Source organism: Athene noctua, chromosome 1 (assembly GCF_965140245.1).
Source record: "Athene noctua chromosome 1, bAthNoc1.hap1.1, whole genome shotgun sequence".
In the NCBI taxonomy this organism is placed as follows: Eukaryota; Metazoa; Chordata; class Aves; order Strigiformes; family Strigidae; genus Athene; species Athene noctua.
In genome coordinates, this window is record NC_134037.1 from 247,977,005 (window position 1) to 247,998,942 (window position 21,938).

At 38.8% G+C, this 21,938-nt stretch overlaps 1 protein-coding gene across 2 annotated transcripts in view; it reads left to right on the forward strand.

Annotated features, from left to right (window-relative positions):
- GUCY1A2 (guanylate cyclase 1 soluble subunit alpha 2) overlaps positions 1-21,938 on the forward strand; it is a 175,593-nt gene that overhangs the window by 87,256 nt on the left and 66,399 nt on the right. For both annotated transcript variants that reach the window (XM_074916225.1, XM_074916234.1), the window contains exon 5: positions 3,957-4,442. In XM_074916225.1, coding sequence (XP_074772326.1) covers positions 3,957-4,442 — 486 coding nt within the window. The remainder of the gene's footprint in view (positions 1-3,956; positions 4,443-21,938) is intronic.

Sequence of the window (21,938 nt, forward strand, 5' to 3'; positions counted from 1 at the left end):
GCAATGAATCAATCTTTTCCCCATGCTTTTCCTTAAAGACTAGGCAGTGTAGTTGGCATTCGATTTATAAGCTTTTGATCCATACTTAATCCTAGGATGGCATGCATCCAGAGCATGCAGAGCTCTGGATATTGTGTACCTAGTGAAGTAGCTGTTGGTGTACAGCACAGTAGGATACTCTTTCGTGTTCTCAAACAGCAGCTTTAGAGTCTGTTGGTGTTCTCTGGGTGGGTCTTTGGGGAGAGAGGCTGAAAGAGTTCCTGAGAAGCAGGGACTTCTATTTACTTCCCTTTCTTCTCAGTGGGTTTGCAGGAAGGTAGAATTCAGCAGAGGTTTTTTGGTTTTAATCCTCGAGCTACTTAGGCTGCAACCATCATTTCGCAGCAACATAATCCTGTAAAATACAATGTGTAATTGTTAATTTCAAAATGTGCTCTTAAACCATTCAGAGAATGTTCTATGAAAACAGTGAAATTATTTGCACTTTATTTGGTGAGAGTGTAGTTAAAGAGACAGAAAAGCAATGAAATGTAGCAGTAATGATACACAACTGATGACAGAAATGTTTCAGTCTTTCTCTGCTTACAAGAAAGATATATGATGTAATCCTCATTGCCTGTAGGCTTTCAGTCCAGGTATAAAGCAGTCCGGCTCTGGGAGATGCCCAGAAGTGTGACTTTCTATGGCAACCTTCAGGCAAATCTGTTATTTCATTCAGTTATACTTTTAGATACAGAGAAGGATACAAAACACAAGAGAGTCCAAAGAAAAGAGATGGAGGTTATGTTGGATCACAGTTGAAGACCAAAGCCCTCTAGAAAGAGTCTGAATCATCTCAGAAACTTCTTTGGAAAGGAAAGGGCTTTGCAAAAACTGAGAAGAGTGATGCAGTCTTAGCTCTTGTCTACTGTTGTGCTTTACGAGACCCGAGTTTTGCTCCCCAGGCAAGCTGAGGCAGCTTTGCTTCTGCTGTCCAGTTCCCTGATTTGGCACTTGAAGAGACTAGCAGGCCATTTTCTAAAAAAAACCCCTCAGTCATCAAGAGACAGCAGGGCATCATAATCACTAATGGAACATGAAAGGAGTGGTAGGAAACATCAATAATTCCTGTTAAGCAGAGCAAATGATAATAATATTCAGAGAGTAAAGCCGAAATAGCACTGAACCTTTGACACTTTTAGGAAACCAGGCAGTTGTGTAGGGAGAATGTATTTTCAGAGTTTCTAAAAATGCTTTAGAAACCCTCAATCTTGTTGAAGCAGAGGCTCAGCTCACTTGGGCAGAACAGTTTATTATTAGGCATTTTACAGGGTTGTGTGTGTCTTCTATTGCTTCTCACACATACGTCTCCAAATGTGTTATAGGGTGGTCAGTATCATTGTTCCTGCTGTGCTGAAAGGCCAAATAAGCACTCAGAGTTGATAATTTGCTTGGGGTTACCCAGAAGCAAAGCGTAGGACTCCAGAGTGCCTGTTGAGTACGTTATTCACTAGATCACTGTTCCCTGAAAAGAATCCACCCAGGGAAGGTTGGCACAATATATTCACACTGACAGAGATCACATCAAAGAGTTTGACACCTCAAACTGACAAAGGTGAAGCAAGAGCACAGAGTGATGCATTAAGTTTCTTCTAGTCTCACAGCAGGTTAACACAAGAAACACTGCTTCAAGCCAGGTGCTGTGCCTTGCTGACAAGCAGCCCACCCCCAGGCCAGGCTGGCTCAGCCAGGGTCTGTGGTAACACTCTCTGAGTTCAGACTGTTTTCACCTGGAGGTGGAAGAGAGAAGTGATAATATGAGATACATTTATTTTGCACACAAGTGAAGTTCTAGGAACAGAAAAGAGAAAAACTCTCTGGCAGAGGGAAACAAAACAAGAAGAGTATTTAGAAATGCCATACCATGTATTTCATATTTGTCAATTTGTACTTAAAACAGTTTCGGATGTGCCCTTTGAAAGCGTGAGGCTGCATGCATGAAGAAAGCACCTATTTCCCTTATGTTTTGAGCAGGGATCCATATGTTTTAAAAATTAAAAAGAACAATTAGCCTCAGAGAATTAAATCTGCTCATCTAGGTAGCTGACTAGCTTTCTCACAGAGATGGCTGTCCCAGAACGAAGCTGAGGAAACAGGGCTTAGAAATGTAAACATTAGTAGGTGTGTGGGAACATAGATTAAGAAAATTCTCAATTTTAATTATTTTCATTTACTTTTATTTGCTGAGTTCCTAGGCTGACATCAGAAGTTACATCTGTCGAGTTGCTAGCAATGTGGGGTATGGAGGCAGAGGGCATGGGGACAGGGTAGGCTCCGTCCCCATGTTGACAGTAGAATCTCCAATGACAGCATATTATCTGATGTAAGAAATCCCTAAGAGAAACAGGAGCTTCCCAACGTTTCCCCCAAACATGGAAAGTACCATATAGGGCTAGGTGTCAGCTCAGCAGGAGCTTCCAGGCCTCTGGACACTTAAATCACATAATTATTACAGATACCTCTGGATTCTCTGCTTGAGGTTTTCCTGTTTTCCTTGGAAGGATTATGGATGGAAGGAGGATTAAATTATAAATTGAATCATGTGAGAGTGAGGGAATGCCTACACAATGAAAGCAAGGGTAACTGGAGAGGCTTTTTCATTTCAGTGGATTGTGTGGAATAGAAAAATACAGATTTAAGGCATTATGGTGACTAACACTGTTCTTAGATGCACAAAGTTTGTGTGTCGTGCCTGTTTTAGCTATGAGATCCTTGGGGTAAGGCCTGTGGGGTTTTTTAGATCACCTAGCATAGTATTGCCGTGGTCTTGGTGAGGTCCTGGAATGAAAACATTAATGATTAGTGTTTTTCATGGCAGAGGCTATGGCAGGCTGCATTTACAAAGAGATAGAGTTTATCTGATTTAATTATCTTCTGGTTAAACAAAACATGTTAATTTTAGTTTTCTGTTTGGTTTTGTATTCTAAATACTATATTCAGGTGAGAAATGTCCTTTTCAGCGTTTGACAGTTACTTTTGTGTGACCCGAGTAAGTTACTAAAAATCAGAATGTATGTAGCCCCAAATGTCAAATATATCATTACAGCTGGTTTTCAGTGTCCATTTCAGTCTTGTAGATTTGTGCTCAACTGCCATCATGGAGCGAGAGGTAACAAGCCAGGGCCTCATTGGTGTCAGCCACTGGACAGCACTCAAAACATCTAGCCATTTACCAAGCAAACACAAAATCTATAAACCAGTGTGACGATCCACCTACTACTCCTTTCCTACTGTTCCTTCTTCTGTTCTGCAGATACAAATTAGATGAATCTATATCACCAAGAAATCCACAGACTCTAATAGAATGTCAGCCTTCAACTCTACTGCATGTTTGAAAAGGCAAATAGGAAATAGGAGCACTCCTGTATCTTTTCCATGCCATTTATTATTTTATGGAGTTCTTTCTCATGTTTATTCTTATTTGATTCCTCTATAACATGACCACATTTGACTTAGTACCTGTTTTGCTACTAAGAACAGAAGATACTTCACCATTTCACTAACCTGCTTTCAGATAGTTGTCATTTCCCTTTAATTTTGTGCTTTTAATAATTTATAGCTAAGTAACAAGAAGTTGCTCTGGAATTTGCTTTTAAGGCCAGGTACATTCCAGGAGCAAAATATAGAAGCATTGTTAACATACCATTCTGAGAAATACATGTTATTGGGGTTGTTTTCTTATACAATTGGGTTGAAATAGAATCCAACATCTGATCTGGGAAAGCTTTTGTGTCAGTATAGGCTATTTTCTGACTCACCTAGGTGAGTGGACTATGTGAGTCTCATTCCTTGAATAGGTGAGTGTATAAAAAGCTACAGTTTATCAATTTTAGCTGAAAGAGGATGGGGAAAGTAAAATGAGGATCCACATCTGTCAGTTATTTTTTCCTTTTTTAAACTCCATTTTTATTTTACAGGTGATGGAAATTAAAGGACAAATGATTCACGTGCCAGAATCAAACTCAATATTGTTTCTGGGCTCCCCCTGTGTGGACAAGCTGGATGAACTGATGGGCCGAGGCCTCCATCTTTCAGACATACCTATCCATGATGCTACTCGCGATGTCATATTGGTTGGGGAGCAAGCAAAAGCCCAGGATGGCTTGAAGAAACGAATGGATAAGCTGAAGGCAACACTAGAATGTACACACCAAGCCCTAGAAGAGGAGAAAAAGAAAACAGTAGATCTCCTTATTTCTATTTTCCCTGAAGAAGTGGCTCAGCAGTTGTGGCAGGGACAGCAGGTTCAGGCCAGGAAGTTTGATGATGTCACCATGCTCTTCTCGGACATTGTTGGCTTCACTGCCATCTGTGCGCAGTGCACGCCCATGCAGGTCATCAGCATGCTGAATGAACTCTACACACGGTTTGACCATCAGTGTGGATTCCTGGACATCTACAAGGTAATAGCTCAGGTCCTAAGTTATCAAAATCTAATTTCAACTGAGGTATAAAAAAATCCCAGTAGCCATCTTCCTAAATTACAGACCCTCCCTCTAAAAATGGAAAGGCAATATTTTTGTTTTGCGTGAAAAAAAAAAAATCTGAATTGTGCACATTAAAAATCACTCTGATGCTGAGTTTACCACATGGGAATATATGCCTCATATTCCCATTTTCCTATAGGAATGAACACCTCCTGTATTATAGCCAGGTTTCCTTTAGGTGACACAACAGCCACAGTGTCTTAAGGATGATGAAGTGAACAGTGGTGATCCTAGCCCAAGCTGCAGCTCCTGGAAGGCACTCAAATACTTCCTGTCTCAGATAAAACTTGAATGATTTAGGGTTTAGGCACTTACCTTTCCCCTGAAAGAATTCAAATTTTCAATAAAGAGCAGGTCATTCACTAAAATAATTGTTATAAGTGTTAAACTTTCACTGTAAAACAGGAAGAGGACAGCAGATATCCATTCACAGTAAGTGTAACGAGTGGGACATGGTACTGGGGTGCTGTGCTCCTTCACTGCTGTGCAAAAAAGGGGATGTTGCATGTGTTGGTCCTGTTACAGACTTCATCACCTTCACTTCTCTTTAGTCAGTTTGGTGTACAGTATGTATTTGAGAGAAAAAAGAGGGGAAGTAGAATTTAATAAATGAACTTTAGATATTATCTGTGTAGTCATCCTGTGAACTCTACAAATAACATGGTTTATATATGGAATACCTTTAATTTTGTGATAGGAAAGCAGTGCAAATTTCTTTCTATAACTGAATGCACCAAACAAAAAAAATGTAGTTCTAAATAATATGTTGACTCCATTTTCTGTCTGAAGCTTATGAAGTCAATCATGTTTTCAACCTGTTTCAAATAGTATTTGTTGATAGGCTATAGAGAAAAGTTTTTCACCACAGTGTCATCCCTTTTATTTTTAGCCTCTAATCCACTTTAAAAGGCATCCAAAAATACTAATTACCCACCTAAATAATAACTGTGGCTGAAAAGTTACAATACATACCACAGATAGAACTGAATATGGTATAGATACAGGTGGTTAGGACAGCATATCAAAGTAAAAGGCCACACTGTAGTAAAGTTTTGTGCTCGTGGGCTAGGGATTTGTATTACTAACACTCAGAAGCCAAAGGCCATGTTGCGAGAGGGCTACAGTGGAAGGTACTAACACTCATTTGAGAATTGTTGTGGTGTTACAGTCAGAAAAGATTGCAAGCTTGTTCTCTGTTTGTATTAGTCTGATGTTCCTGCACTGGATCTTGAGCCAGCTCTGAGAACAGGATTTGAGGAACTTCTGACCCACAGTCAAGAATGATATCTAGTGACCCTGCTTCATATGCTGTATCTGGTACCTGGGTGGAGTTAGTGTTTTCCCAGATGATTAGTCTTAGTTTGCTCTTTTGAGGCATTCAGGACATTCCTTGTTGAAATGGCAATAGGAAATAAAGTATTTAAAACTCTATGACCTGTTTGGAAGGAAGGTTAGTTGAGTCCTGTGAGAACACTGAGAAGGAATATTTATACATAGGTCATGAATGTTGTATTATTTAGACCATGGCTTTCTTCCATTCAGCTAGCTTTGTGCCGCTTGATAGAAAGATGTTACTGTATGGAAATACTGTCCTGACCAGTGAAATGAGACGATGATTGCTAAGATAGGCAAGATAAGATTTATGCATTCAGAAAAGACATAAACACTCAAAAAAGTTAAGACCCCAAGTAATTGTATGAGCAAAGGAATAAACAAACCTTATTCTTCTATGGAAGGATGTCTTACACCTCTAACACCCTTTCCCCTCTGTTACTGCCTTAATATAGCCAGTTCTTTCTCAGATCCTTTCATCCGGTGTTTTCCTTTATTTCCCTACTCCCACATGTCCCCTGATCCTTCCTACACATCCCCTGCTTCCCTCCACAGCTCACCCATGAGCAAGGCAGTGTACACTGTGGCTAATTTGGAATTGTGTGTACCATTTTTTTTTCTCCCCCCAAATAATTTTTTCATTTGTTTTTTAACCAGAAGTCTAAAAAAGTTACTGTGGGGTTAAGGGAATATTACTCAGTTGAGCATTACAGAAAGACAAAACTCAGGCAACGAACCCTTTTCCTTAGAGAATCAGGCTTAAAATAAGATGACAATTCTTTTGAAAAAGCACTTGCATTTAAAAATAAAAATAGCTCGTGTCTTTCTATCTTTTTCATTTGTTTCAGGTGATATTCTGGAAGCTAAGTTTATTGCTAGGAATGACCACCACAACAACTATAATTTTAGAATTTACTGTCAGGCAGTAGATTTTAGATGTGTAATCACCAGTGTTTGTACCCACAGCCAGCCTCTAAGACATACTCCTGTAACTAGGCTACAGAAATTTATCATGTGACCTATATATACATCAAAACAGATAAATTTTCAAATTTGCTTTTTTTAAAGCAACATGGCAAGAATAATTTGCAAAGATTATTGGTGAGTACTTCTGAATACCAAATTAACTGTTTTTTAAACAGAAAATTAAGCAAAATTCATTAAATAAATTCCATGCTGTAAATTATTCCATGCTGTAAATTTTTACTGTCACAGCATTTTGAATTCAGAACCTTGGTGCTTCTGATCTTGGACTCAGACAATGAACATAATATTTTCAGTTGTCTCATAGTTCTCAGGGATGTTTACAAAGCAGTACAGCACAGAAAGAGCAAAGATCCTCACATTTAACAAGTCAGACTTAGAGGGCAAGCATAATGAGCTGTTGGTTACAGAATAAGAAATGCTTTGAGAGTGCTGAAGGGATGAATTACACTTTGAAATTTCTTGGAAATAAATAACTGATGAAGTAGGGAAGGGATATCCAGTAGATGGATGAATAGGTAAGAATGACACAGGCAGATGATGGGCTCAGAAAATTAACTTTGCAGCAGCATTTTGAATGGATACCAAAGATGACAGGTTACGTTTGTCCAGGCTGAGGAAGGACATTACAGTAATTGAGATGCACGGTGATAAGAACCTGGATGACAGTTTTAGTAATCTGGAAGATTCTGTGTTTTAGAGAGTGTAACTTTAGAAGGAATCTGCTTACATATAGGCTTGATGAAAAGATCAAGAGGGACGCTCTTGGGGTGATCACAGAAGTGAGAGAATGCCAGAGAACCTGGCAGTGAATTTGGAAACTGGCACTGCTGACTATCTGAGCTAATTATTTTTAGCTTTGAATTTACCTTTGAATTGAGGAATGGGAAAAAAAGGTGCTGTTGAGCAGGGAGTGCTAATCAAAGCAATGTAGATGCAGATGATTGGTAAGCTAGTGTCTGCGGACATGCGAGTAGAAACATGGACTCCAGAAACAGAAGTGATGGGAAAGAGAACTCAATGCATTTTGAAGTTAGTTACTTTGAGTAAAATATGTACTTATTGGCCTGACAGTTTGTGTCTTTGTTTTGATCTGTTTTTCTCTGTATCTGAGTTCCTGTTGTTTCTGAGCCAAGTGATGGGAAACGATGCTTCAGCTAAACCATCTCTTTGTCAAATAAGCTATTTAGATATGCTGCAGCCATGGCTGATGGCATTTAAAACTTAACCCTGCAGACTGAAATCTTCCCCACTTAAGATTCCTGCAACTTCTGATTCTCCCTCAAAGAAATATGTCTGACATAGGATCATTTTACGTATTTTTTCTTGTTGAGTCCTTACTGGGTGGCTATCTATTCTGGCTGGGTAACGCCAAGCCAAATAGAGCAGAACCAGGCCTGCTATTCCAGGTGTTAGTTCCTTTGTCCTTTCTCTGGACAGTGCAGCATTTGTCCTTTGAAGGCATTTCCAGATACTCTCCTAACACTAAACCTCACTTTCTGTGAAGTGCTGAGTCCCACTTCCTATATCTAAGCAAAGAGTCCTAAATGTTTTTGACAATGAACTATTGGTAGTTGCCAAATTTTTTTTTTTGCTATACATTTTTGTTGTCAAAATTTTAATTGAAAGTTTGTTGAATATTTATTAAATAAGACAGTATAATTCTGCAGGTTAATTTTATGGTTATAATTCATAACTTTGTTACGTGATTTTCTGCTTTCTGTTTGGTTTCATTATTTGGCTAAACTGTTATTCTCTCTGAGTGGTGCCACACACATATCTCAAAGTCCTTTAGCAGCTTCCTTGGGGTTCTCTGACTATTATTCCTGGCAACATTATTTCAGTCACTTTACACTGAATTATATTATTTTAGTTTTTATAAATGATACAGCTAGTACATCAGATCTTCATTTTCTGATTTTATACAGCTAACTTTGGCTACAGCCTTAATTTTTGCTCATTGTAAAGACCCGAGACCAAAAAAGGGTAGGAAATCTGGACTGCTCTGCAGTCATTCAAGACATACTCACCAGTTCTGAAAAATATTGTTTATATTGAGATTGTGATATAATGCTTTTAGGAACCTAACATCCAAAAATACCACTTTACATTTTTATACTGGTAGTTTAAGATGCAGAAATCAGTATTCATTTTACAGAAAATACCAGGACTTTCTTACTGCCAGGACTATCCCTCCTTGAGAACTGATATTTGTACATATTCATATACATGTTCTTAAGCTTACTATCAGTGTTATAATGATTAAATGACTGCAGTGACAGGAGTCATGAGCTTCTGACTATTCTGAGATTTTCTAGGCTTTGTAATTTGGAAGTTAAAAACCATAGCCTCCAAGTTTGCATGTAAAATCTACAGCCACTATTTTTTTGTCTTTCCATCATTTCTACAGTTTTAACCTTCTAAGTTCAGTGCAACTACATGACCATTTTGAGAAGGTCATCTTAGGCATCTGCAGAATGAAGATTATTATGAAATGCAATTAAAATATATAAAGGATATTGATACTCTTATATGAGCAAACTGATAAGCATAAAATACTGTAATATATCTTCTCTAAGACAAATAGGTGCAGTTTTGGGGATTACCAGTGTACTAAGTGTTGCTTCTTCCTGTTAAAGTCAGTGAGTTTTGAATGTGGATTAGAAGAAAATGGGTAATAGAAGAAAATTACCATTGCCCAGAAACTCCTCTCTCCATAGTGCCATCCAGCCTGGTAGAGCTGCCCTTCAGAACGCTGCTCTGTTCAGGTCGCACCACAGAGAGCTCCTAAACCTTCTTCCTTTTGTTGCTCTGAGTAGGCTGTAACACTGAGTTTCCTCTTGTACCCTCTAGTTGTGCATGGTCTTGCTGGCACACAGGTATGTCTCACTCCAGTATGAAGACAGGGCGAAGGTGGGGCACCTATATTTTTGGGAACTCAGAAGTGTTCTTGGGTTAAGTTTGTAACAAAAGAAACACAAAAGATTCCTTGGATTTTCCCTACAGATCTGGTGTATCACCACCCAAGAGCTCCAGGATATTTTAAGACTTCCCATTATGTTAAGCATGTATTTTTCTGCAACTTTGTCGAGAATTTATGCTTTTTGTCTTTAGGGAGATTTGCAAATGAAGCAGACAGACATGTAGGCTCCAGAAAAGTTATTCTTTACTTTATAAACATACAAACCTGCACAAAGCACTAAAACATCTGTGCACCTTCCCCTGCTTCAGGCAATTGATCACCCAAGAATCCTCTAAAGAGTCTAGGACTTCTTCTGTATATAATTTCTTCTTCAGGAATACCATGTTTATATATATTTCCTTCTCTTATTCTCCTTTCTACTTTTCTCTTATCTGAAAAGCACACATTTGTTTATGAGTGTCCTGCTCTGTTTCTCTCAAGCTTCTTGGGAGCCTTAAAGTCTACGTCCAACTTGCAGGTCCTGGGAGTGCTTCCCAAGTGCTCAGTTTGTGTGTGAACCCTGGCCATATCTTGACTTTTTATTTAGATAGGACTGAGACAGGTATCCTCCTTTGGGGCTCCCTTCTCCATACTGAGGAGCAAGATCAGATGTAGCAGCTGGACAGAAACCATGGCTAAAAGCATACCATGTTGCAGCATACAGGTGTCCTTGATGCTATGTTTTGTAAAACCCACCATTAATACTTAAATCCTTTGCTTTCTTGTGTCAAGTTTTTCCACCTTCTAAATTTCAGTCTCTCTGAGGGACTGGAGAAAATCAATTTCACTGTCCATCAGTCTAGGCTATTGCCATTTAAACAGTCCAATATTGTGTCAGATCTAGGGGATACATAGCACAACTATTACAACATATGGCTGGCCCTCCATATGCAGCATCTTCATTCATGCAAACAGCATTCATAACTGTACCTTAATTTGTTAAATTATTTAAGTGAATATGGAGGATACTTAGGTAATTTAAGAGATAGTAGCTAATGTATGAATTTTAAGACAATAATTAAAGCTTACGTAAACTTGAGGAAGATGTTCAGTAGTAGTTTTGATGCTGGGGTTAACAAATTAAGACCACTCTCACATCTGGAGAAGGGCAGTCACATTAAACTGAAATGTGTGTCAACTTATGCATGATTATTTTCATATTTGCTTATTTTGTTAAACAGTTCTTGACATTTACTTTGACATACTATCTCACATAAGGCACAATGCCAGACAGGACATTTTCTATTCATCAGACATATCCAGTGTGATTTTTTCGATTTCAAACTTGTCTACAAAAGAGAGAGGTCATTTATGCACTATGACTTTGTATTCCATGACTCTTATGTGCAAACCTGATGTTGATAGTGTATAAACTGTAAGTCTTCTAACGTGTCTATTTTAACTAGTGAAAATAACCCTTTAAAAATATTAGATAATCACAGAATCACACATAAATGTCTAGGTTGGAAAAGACCTTGAGGATCATCCAGTCCAACCACCAACCTAGCACTGACAGTTCCCAACTACACCAGATCCCTCAGCGCTATGTCAACCCAACTCTTAAACACCTTCAGGGATGGGGACTCCATCACCTCTCTGGGCAGCTCATTCCAACGCGTAACAACCTATTCTGTAAAGAAATGCTTCCTAATATCTAGTCTAAACCTTCCCTGGTACAAGTTGAGGCTATTACCTCTTGTCCTATTGCTTACTACTTGGTTGAAGAGGCTCATCCCCAGCTCTCTGCACCCTCCTTTCAGGGAGCTGTAGAGGGCGATGAGGTCTCCCCTCAGCCTCCTCCAGACTAAACACCCCCAGTTCCCTCAGCTGCTCCTCGTACAAGCTGTGCTCCAGACCCTGCACCAGCTCCGTTGCCCTTCTCTGGACACGCTCGAGTCATTCAGTGTCCTTTTTGTTGTGAGGGGCCCAAAACTGAACACAGGAATCGAGGTGCGGCCTCACCAGTGCCGAGGACAGGGGTCAGATCCCTTCCCTGTCCCTGCTGGCCACGCTATTGCTGACACAAGCCAGAATGCCATTGGCCTTCTTGGCCACCTGGGCACACTGCTGGTTCCTGTTCAGCCGGCTGTCAATCAGCACCCCCCAGGTCCCTCTCTGACTGGCAGCTCTCCAGCCACTCCTCCCCAAGCCTGTAGCGCTGCTGGGGGTTGTTGTGGCCCAAGTGCAGCCCCTGGCATTTGGCCTTATTGAAACTCATATAGTAATTCTACACAGCAAGTACTATTTGTATCTTTTCTCTTTGTAAAGAAAACAGCACTTTAAATTAAAGTGCAGATGAAAAGGTTCCTCCATATATTGGATACTGAAAGATTTAGTCTTAAGACTGCTAAGTAGGTGCTATAGAGAGAATTTGAATACAGCACTTCCTGCAAAATGCTTGTGAACTCACCAGCATGTAGCGTCATTAAAATCACTAAAAATAAAATGCCCTCAGGCCTGGTAAGAGCAATTGCTTTATAATTAGGCTCTTGGGAAAGGAGCTAGGTTTTATGGTAAGACATTTCTTTTAAAAAATGAGCTTTACCAGATGAATAGATTTCTGAACTTCATAGATGGACACTTGAAATACATTCCTGCTCACGTAAGAGGAGTTTTCCATACACTGAACTATTTCCAAAAGCAGAACGCAGTGTCATAAAAGCATTGTAGAGTTATCTTGAAACTTATGCACAAGATTTCACTGCTTAGGAGTCAGTTTTGAAGTAGAGAGACAGATGCCTTTCTGTGCAGTAGAAAAACATATAGAATACTTCAAAATGCAAACAGAACTAGGCTTTAATTTGTATTCACACATCAAGAAAACAAAGAGATTTTGATTAATTGGAGAAAGGTCTGTATTCACTCTTTGCTAAGTAGACAGAAATGTAGATATACCAGCTACTTCAGGATCAAATATACTTAGGCCATGCTCAGAGGAGGCTTTTCTGAACTGCACTTACACCACCTCTCAGTGAAATAAACTATCTAGTTTCGCTCCAGCATGTTTTTTTGACATTTCTTTCCTTGGAATCTGTGTTTTATATTAAGTGACTTGTTCAAGTCTTTCTACTATAAGCTGCCCAAAATACATCACATCTGTCCTCCCTCCGCTTAGTGATTAATAACATCCCTGAACTGCATGCCAAAATATGCATGCCAAGATACAGGATTTTTTGAGCTAAACAGGATCTTCCTGTTGTACTGACAAACAGTATCTTAGCACTAGCAGTCAACACACTCATACAGTCTTTTTCCTGTTTTGGGGTTCTTTATGGGAGCAGGAACATGTACTCTGTAGTGCTCTTTCAGTCATGGGGTGAGTCATGCAGGAGAAGATAACAGCTCATGTAGAGCCTTCTGAGAGTTTCACAAACTAAACCTTCCCAGTCTGTGGCCATTATGGCCCACATAAACCTAATTCTCAGCCATTTCTCAGAAAAAGCATGCTGATGACAACACGGAGGAGTCCTGCATATCAGATGACAGTCTTTCTGATTTTCCTGCTGTACAACTTAGGGCAGAAAACAGATGAAATTAAAGCCTATTGAGAGATACTCATACCTTCAAAGGTTTCTTACAGAGATATACTTGCAAGAATTTTATCTTAAGGCTGAATTTTGCTATATTCCTTTAGAGCGAAGACGTTTCAGCTTTCATAAAAGAAATATATAGTGTTGAGGTACTGTGTTCAGTCTTGCAGATGAAAAAAAAATACAGATAAACAGGTTAATGAAAATTTTGAGGAGGCATAGGTCTTTACTGCAGTACCTGAGAACACTTCCCAGCTTCCATTCCAGGTGCATTCCCATCCTGAATCCTGGCTTCATGCTGAGATGAAACTTAAGAAACCTCCTCCTTATTTATTTATGTACTCCCAATGAAGTGCAGCCTCGGTGTTCAGGAAGACAAGATGTGCTCCAGTAATTCAGGCTGAGGAGTACATATGGAATTTACTCTAAGAGACAGCCAGGACATAGTGTGACTTTGGTCCTTAAGAAACTATTTCCAGGTCTTCAAAATTAAATTAATACTCTAGAAGTCATTGATTTTGTTGTTAATGTAGTCATAAGAATCACTTAAACTTCATATTCTCCATTAAATACTGTTCTGAGCCAGGATTAATCTCTAAGAGTGGAAAGGAAACAGACGAATGGAGTGTAGAAGGGTTTTCCAGTGGTTTCTCTGTCTATCTGGAGATCAGTTTTCCTGAAGGACTGTTAATTTCCCAGAACTTGCCCTGTCCTGCTTCTAAAATTCACTTGCTTCTGTGAACTTCCATGTTCACTCTGTCCTTCTGCCTCTTCACATGGTCTTGGTAATTCTTCTGTATTTCTGAGACAGAGGTGAAACTATACTATTTATAACATAGAACTAGTCATCTAGACTATCCTCACTGTCAGCAAAGTATGAATTTTTAGGGTAAGTGTGAATCTTTTCTAGTGTGAGATTCATCTTTTCCTGAAGGAGATGCTTAGCGGATGTCAGATGACTGCTAGAGTTCCCGTTTCAGTTCATTGATTGTAAAGAGAATTGAGAGTGAATAACTCACTTTCAGATTACTATATTAGAGGTATATCTGGTTAGGTGAGCTGAATCCCAGCCATGTTGTCTACATTTTACCAACTTGCAGCCTATATGGTTGAAATACTGCTTCTTCCCTGCTTGTGCCTTCTACTTTTCATGTGCTTTATTTTTACGGTTATTTAATTATGTTATATAGTTCAATGCAATGTTATGTTGTTTAATGCATAGAGTATTTTGATTGAATAAAATGAAGTTTCACTGCATTTTAATTTCTCTCATACAAGCATCAATCCAAGTTACTTCTTTCCTAATTTCATTGCATTTTGTTATATTGGTGCTGGAATAACTCCCATCACCACCTAGCATGAGTATTGTGCTGTCTCTCATTAGGGTTCCTTGGAATACTTTACTGATTAATTCAAAGCTTGACTTCCCATGATTTTTGCCAGTAGATATGATGATTGACATCCAAAAAGCTATATATTTCTCATCCCATTGAAACAATCAGTAACATGTGGCACTGACTGAAAGAGGCAATGGAGTATTCATTAGTGCTGATTCTGTTCACTTTTAGTTGAGAAATATTAACAGCATTTCATCAACCAAGGAAACTGAGGTGGTAATTTTACTGATGATCATTAAAGATAAGGAAAGGTTAGATTCTAATCTGCTGGGTGATCACCAGGGAACCTGTATTGTTGCAGCTCCAAACAATGCAACTCTGTGTCTCAACTGAGCAAAGTTATCTATAAAAAAATACACAGAAAAAAAGGTGCTTTTTTCAAAAATCTCTCCCCTCCATGGGAGTATAGGTTATAAATCAGAAAAAAAAAAAAAACATTTCATTATTGCCAACAGAGGAAATAAAATAATTTTTTAAAAATGCCATTACTTTAATATTTCCTTGGGCAATTTAAATATTACATCATGAAAAGTTCAGAAAGTGTGGGTAATTTTCAGCTTTAACTTTTCCAGTGTAATTTGTGTCACAGATTTTTTTCTTCTCAGAATTAAAAGGTACAGTGTTAAAGGGAAGAATCAGTATAAGCTCCAGTATAAGCTCAATTATCTAAATGTCAGGAGAGACAGAAAACATCTGGATGACTGAAATTTCAGATAATTACCAATATAGCTAATAGATATACTGGGGGACAGGGCATACCATATAGTTACAGTCTAGATTACAGTAGGAACTGCCATAACTAATGCATTATAATGGTCCATGTTTGATGGTATTGAACACGAGTACTTGAAGAAGTATAAGAAACCCCATGAGCTACTTACGAAATGTCAGGTACATATGGCAGACTTCTTTCTAGAATTTTCATTTTGAGATTTATGCCCTAAAATACAAGGATTATGCTGGAGCATCTACTAAAATCCTCACTGTCTGCAGAACTGTTTGATGGTTCTCTAAAAAACTTGCAAAATTCTTTTTATCTGAGTAAGATCTTGTGGTCAATACATTTCACAGGCTTCCTGCTTTCCTAATCCATAAGGATGCTGATGTCATTGCTGTCTCTCTCGACCTTCCATCCTGCACCACTGTGAAGAGCCCACCTCTGTCTCCTTGAGGACCTCCTGCAGGCATTGGGGGCTGCTCTTAGGTCCCCTCATGTCACCTCTGCTCCAGGCTCAGCTCCCCCAGATGCTCCTCACAGGGCAGGTGCTCCAGCTCCCACCATTTTAGTGGCCCCCCACTGAGCTGGATACAGTTCAAACTGTGATTAACTAAGACATTACCCCTTTCCTTGCTGCTTCTATTTTTTTCATACTCAAGCTCTTTAAGAGGAAACTGGTATCATTGCAACTGCCATTTGTTATTATTTCAGTATTTTAAAATTAAATTCTATAGAATATCTCCCAGCATTAGGAGACTGGCAGGCTATTGGCAGATTAGTCATAAGTGATAAGGAATAATTTAGTAATAAGCTTCTCTTCAGCTAAATGCAGCATATAGCGTGGCTGTAAACGGGGTGTGAAGCATAGAGAAACTGTTTAATATTCCAAGTTTTCCTGCCAATTTAAAATTATAATGATTATGAACACATACTTAAGCAGAGGTAAATATTTCTGGTGATTAAAATATCATAGACTACAGCAGGATTTGATGCATGTGGAAACTCAACTGATTTTGAAAAAATATCTGTTACTCTATAAAAGGAGGACAAGAAATCAAGTCATGGAAGGACATGAAGGATATTTATGTTTACTTACTCTTTCTAAAGTCTATGTGTGTGATACAGTTATATAGATAATCTCTATATGTTAATAGAATAAACCAAATAAACTTTGGACAGCACAATATATTTTTCCTCATACGTGTACCACTGAAAGGTTTTCTCTTCTCAAGGAAGAGCATCCTTGAGCAAAGAATGGTTATGCAATATTTATATATTCACTTTCCAAAGTAATCCTGAATTCACTTGATCACTTGCATATAACAGCAGAGTATCCAGGAGTGTCCTGTAGTCCTTCATCCTGAAATGCACGGTAATTTTTTTTCCTGTGCCTTGCGAGAAATAAAATAAAATCTGTTCTTTCTGTGTATATATATGTATATCATCTCAGGAAGGTGCTGAAGGATGAATGTCCCTTGAATGGATTTGGCTTGAGAAGGGCTCTGTTAGCAGTTAATTTTATCTCAGCAGGACAGCCAACTCAAACTAAAATCACTAGTGCAACCTGCATTAAAGGCTTTTATTTATGGATGACACTGTGAGTTAGAGATAGTACTTCAACTGTGTTTTTCTCTATAGTGAAAGAAATCCAACTTTTTATTTCAAATTCAATTATCTTGCGAAAGAACATTGAACAGGCCATAGAGACAGTGACATAGACTATTTTAAGGTGAATGGGTACTAAATATTATAACCCCTAGGAATGAGATAATAAATACCTATGCAGCCCTGTGAATATTTTGGAGATGGGAACAATAGTACACAAGTACCCTTCACAGGAAGGTCAAGGCTCTACAAGGGACATGTTGTTAAGGGTAGATTTTCTTCCTGATAGAAGACAGCAATTTTTGAATTTTCAGGCCCATTTTTTGTGTACATGTTTACCTGAGATCATAAGCAAAGAAGCCTTCTTGATATGAGTATAATTTAACCCATTAAAAAAAGAACACACTGCACACAGACTTATTTATGGCTCTTATGTGCAAAAATAGTAATGAGTACTCCACTGCAACAGTTATAATACAAATTATCTATTTAGCTTTTACAGGAAACCTGCCGAGAGGGAAAGGACTAAAACTAGAGCCAGTTCTTCCTCCAGCTACTTCTTTCAGTGGATTTAATATTTCTGATTGCTGTAGGAATTTCAGATGAGAATTGCCATGAGAGTGACCCCCATGACTACATTTATGTTTATTTTCAAGCTGTGCTTTGAAAAAGGTGCAAGTAAGATTCCTTAGACTATTTGGATTCCCGAATATTTTAGATTAAAATGTTTAAACTTGCTATTTTAGGTTTCACTTACAAAATTATATTTTTCCTGTGTGTGTAACCCTGTGAAGTGTGACACTTCAGTTCCTTCATTACTTCTAGAAGTTCACATATGTAATGACTGGTGCATATTCATGCATTCACAAGGAAAAGTACAGAAGTAGGGATATTACCTCAGTACACCACATTTTCACTTCTAAACTGTCATTGAATCAACACCCTGAATTTATACCCAGGGAACATCATTCAGCTACAACTTCCAGTTTCTCAGTTAACACAAAGTTTAGCTACTCATAGCTAGAAGGGACCTGTTGAAGCTGCCCAGGGGACAGTTTATTAATCTCTGTTCTCTGGACACATTAGAATTGGAAAAATTTCGTTTTGTTTGCTAGGCTACCAGATTCATCTGCAAGTCATATTCCACCTAAAATCAGTATGAATTAAGAGTAAGAAAACTACTGTAGAGCTCAACTTCTGTAAAAAGTACTGTTGATGTCTAAACCAGACATATGGTATCTATTGAGGACTAACAGAAGCTGGGTACATAGAAAATTACTTCCCAAAAGTAGAAGATATTTTTGTTTGCCGTCTGCTGCAAGTCTTGTGCATTGTCACTCTACAGTATTCAGCAGTCTCAGGATATCTATCAAGAAGCTTTTTCTGAACCGTAGAGTACACACAACTACTTCAATTAATTATGAATCTTAATCTTTGATTTGTTGAGGGCCTGACTGAAAATCTTTTGGACATTTCCAATGACTTGACATGGAGTAATAGAAGGCTTTAGAGAAGGCCTTTGTATAGCATTGTAAGTAGCTGCAGTGTTTCCTGGCTTCTTTGTTAAGAATAAAAATGATATTCTACATTTTTAATAGATTTGTCTAATTTTGAAATCTAAGTTCAACCTTACTTCTCTTCTATGGTGCTATACATTAATTCCCAGTTAATGAAGGCTCCAGCAAAGCATGCCATGGTGACTGTAAATCATTGAAAAAGGGATGAAAAGCAGGTAAGAGTAGGTCAAGCTGCCAGTAAGTGGCTAGAAATACTAAGAGCAGTAAGAAATTATTATTAAACTAGAACAAAAATGTACCAAATCTTAATAAAGATAAAGCTGTCAATCATATGCAAAAATGGCAGAATTCAAAACAGAATATAATTTGTGTTTTAAAAGAAGCAGAATGATGTATTCTGATCTTAGAGTGATAACAAAATACCTTCTCCTACATATGTATCTAGGAAGGATATAAAAGTCAAATATACTACTAATAATGCACTCTAATAGTCACATTACAAACTTAAAACCTCAGAAGTTAGTTTATCACATGGTGGAGATTTCCTCTGGAGTTTCATTAGTGTATATCTTCATCTTGAAGAGCATCAAACAGATCTGAGTGCTGCTATTTTTAGCTACCTTGAGTAGTACCTTCCTTTTCTCTTAATGCTATTGACATTTACTTGAATATTTAGGGAGTAAGTTGCTCTCTGGTGTACACAGTGATTTCAGGATCTACCTAGCAGATAGTTTGAGGCGAGGTATAAGCAGTACTTTGGTTTTTTGGTCTAATTCTTGCTCCTTAGCTGAGGCAAGATAAATCCCTGTCTTCCGCATGCATGTCTGACTCACTGACAGGCCCAGCCTGAAATTCTGAAGTGCAATGTATCACTCTCATTGCAATTTCTACTTTTATGTCTGCATACAACCTTAAGAAGTTCAACAAGGCCAAATGCAAGGTCTTTCACCTGGGTTAGGGTAATCCTCAATATTAATACAGACTGGGGGATGAATGAATTAAGAGCAGCTCTGCCGAGAAGGACTTGGGGATATTGGGAGATGAAAAATTAGTTGTGAGCCAGCAATGTGTGCTTGCAGCCCAGGAAGACAGCCATACCCTGGGCTGCTGTTTTGCCAATTATTAGGCCTAGCATAAAGAACACAGCCAGCATGAAGATGAACCAATAACCAAATTGTATTTGATACAAAAGGGTCAGTACATGTGTGAGCACTGGGGGTACAAACAAGTCAGTCAGATTATACATAATTGACATCAATCCCACTGACCCCAACAACGACACTGCACGACCAACAATGGATGGAATAAATGGTGAAATGCAGTTTCCCAGAGAAGGGACAGGAGACAACAAGCCAAATACATAAGACCAAGGAAGCCACACACTGAATCTCTACACAGCCTGTGTTTACAAAGGCCAGAGCTGACTGGAGCCCAGTCCCAGGGAGGCAGGAGGTCCTTCCCCAACAGGGAACTCTGCAAAGTGCATCCACCTCACACACAGACACTGCCCCTGCCTGCAAGTGGTCCCAGCTTTTATCCCTCAGTGGGACACCTGACCTTTGGTTACCTAATGTGGGACACTGGGGGCTCATTTACCCAATGGCTCTGTCTGCAAGGCCGCACCCTGGAGGGAAGCTTAAAGGTAAACTCACCCTCCCTTTGTGAAGGGCTGTGGGAATCACCCATATGTCAACTTTAATTTGGGGCTTGGGGTTGAAACCCCAGCATTTCAGCTGCATAAAAAGAAGTGTGTCTAGCAGGTCAAGGGAGATGATTCTTCTTCTTGACTCTGCTTCTGAGATCCCACCTGGAGTACTGCATTGAGCTCTGGGGCCCCCAGTACAAGACAGACATGGATCTGTTAGAGCAGGTCCAGAGGAGGGCCACAGAATTGATTGGAAGACTGGAATGTCTCTCCTATGAAGAAGGGCTTGGAGTTGGAATTGTTAAATTAGGAGAAGAGAAGGTTCCAGGAAGACCTTACTTGCCCTTTCAATATAGAAAAGGTGGCTTGTAAGAAAGATGGAGAGAGACATTTTGCCATGGCCTGTAAGGGGCAGCAGTTATAAACTGAGAGTAGATTTAGACTGGATATAAGGAAGCAATTTTTATGATGAAGGTGATGAGGCACCAGAACAAGCTGCCCAGAGAAGTTGTGAATGCCTCATCATTGAAAGTGTTCAAGGCCAGGCTGGACAGGGCTTTGAACAACTTGTTCTAGTGAAAGATGTCCCTGTCTGTGGCAGGGGAGTTGGACTAGATGATCTTTGAAGGTCCCTTCCAACCCAAACCATTCCATGATGCTATGACTCCATATGAGAGGACCAAATCAAAGTACCATGAACAAGATGAATTATAAGAAATCCTGGAGATTTTTTTAAAAAGGTGTTGAGGAAAAAAAAGATAATTGGAAATTTTGTCAAATCTGATTTTGAAGGAGGACTGAACTGAACCAAGGCTAAAATTTGATAGAGATACTCAGCATGGAAATTTCATCTTAAATACTTAGTTGGGGAAAATCTTAGTAGTGACTGAAAACAGGATCACAGAATGGTAAATGATTAGACAATTTTATCAGTACTCATCACATCCAGTTTCAACTACCAGGTCAGTCTCAACAGTCCTAGTCATTCCCTTGGTTCTCCAGTATTACTGTCAGAGGAACTTCATAGGGACAAGCACTTTAAAGAGTATCCTACAGTGGTGTTATTATATTAATTTTTATTTTCAGAATAAGGTTAACATCAGGCATCATCAGTCTCATTTTTCTGGTAGTACACAAATATGTACAATGCAGCTCTGATGATTGCTACTCATTCAATGAGTGTAATTTAGCTGTTAAATTAGTTTACACTGCCATGGAAATTTCCAAAGGGGATGAAACTAAAGAAGTAAGTAGGTTTGCCTGAACATTTCAGTATATGGTCGCAGATCTATACTTGCTTACAGTTGTGTAATGCAATGAACTTTAGTGGAAAAATCATTCTGAAATTAAATCATTCAACAAAGAGCAGTATTTGTATTTAACTTTTGTATTTGACATCATAGACTCATCTGTTTTTGTAGTAACCCCTTTATTTTTATTCAAACTATTATGTTCATCCACAATTTTTAAGAATGACAGTGTGCAGTCATTTGGGTGTCTGCTAATTCTTCCTTCTGATTTAGAGAATTTTTATCACTTACTTCTTAGCCATCCAGAGTGTTGTGTTGACTTCTGATACTTTTTCTCGCTATGCTCATGTATTTTCTTCCCAAGTTTCTAGATTTTTCACCAGCCATTGCAATATACTTTCCCATCCATTTGTCTTTGGAAAGACGACCTCCTAAACTGCAGGGAGTTGGCAGTCTCTGCTTGTAGACAGAT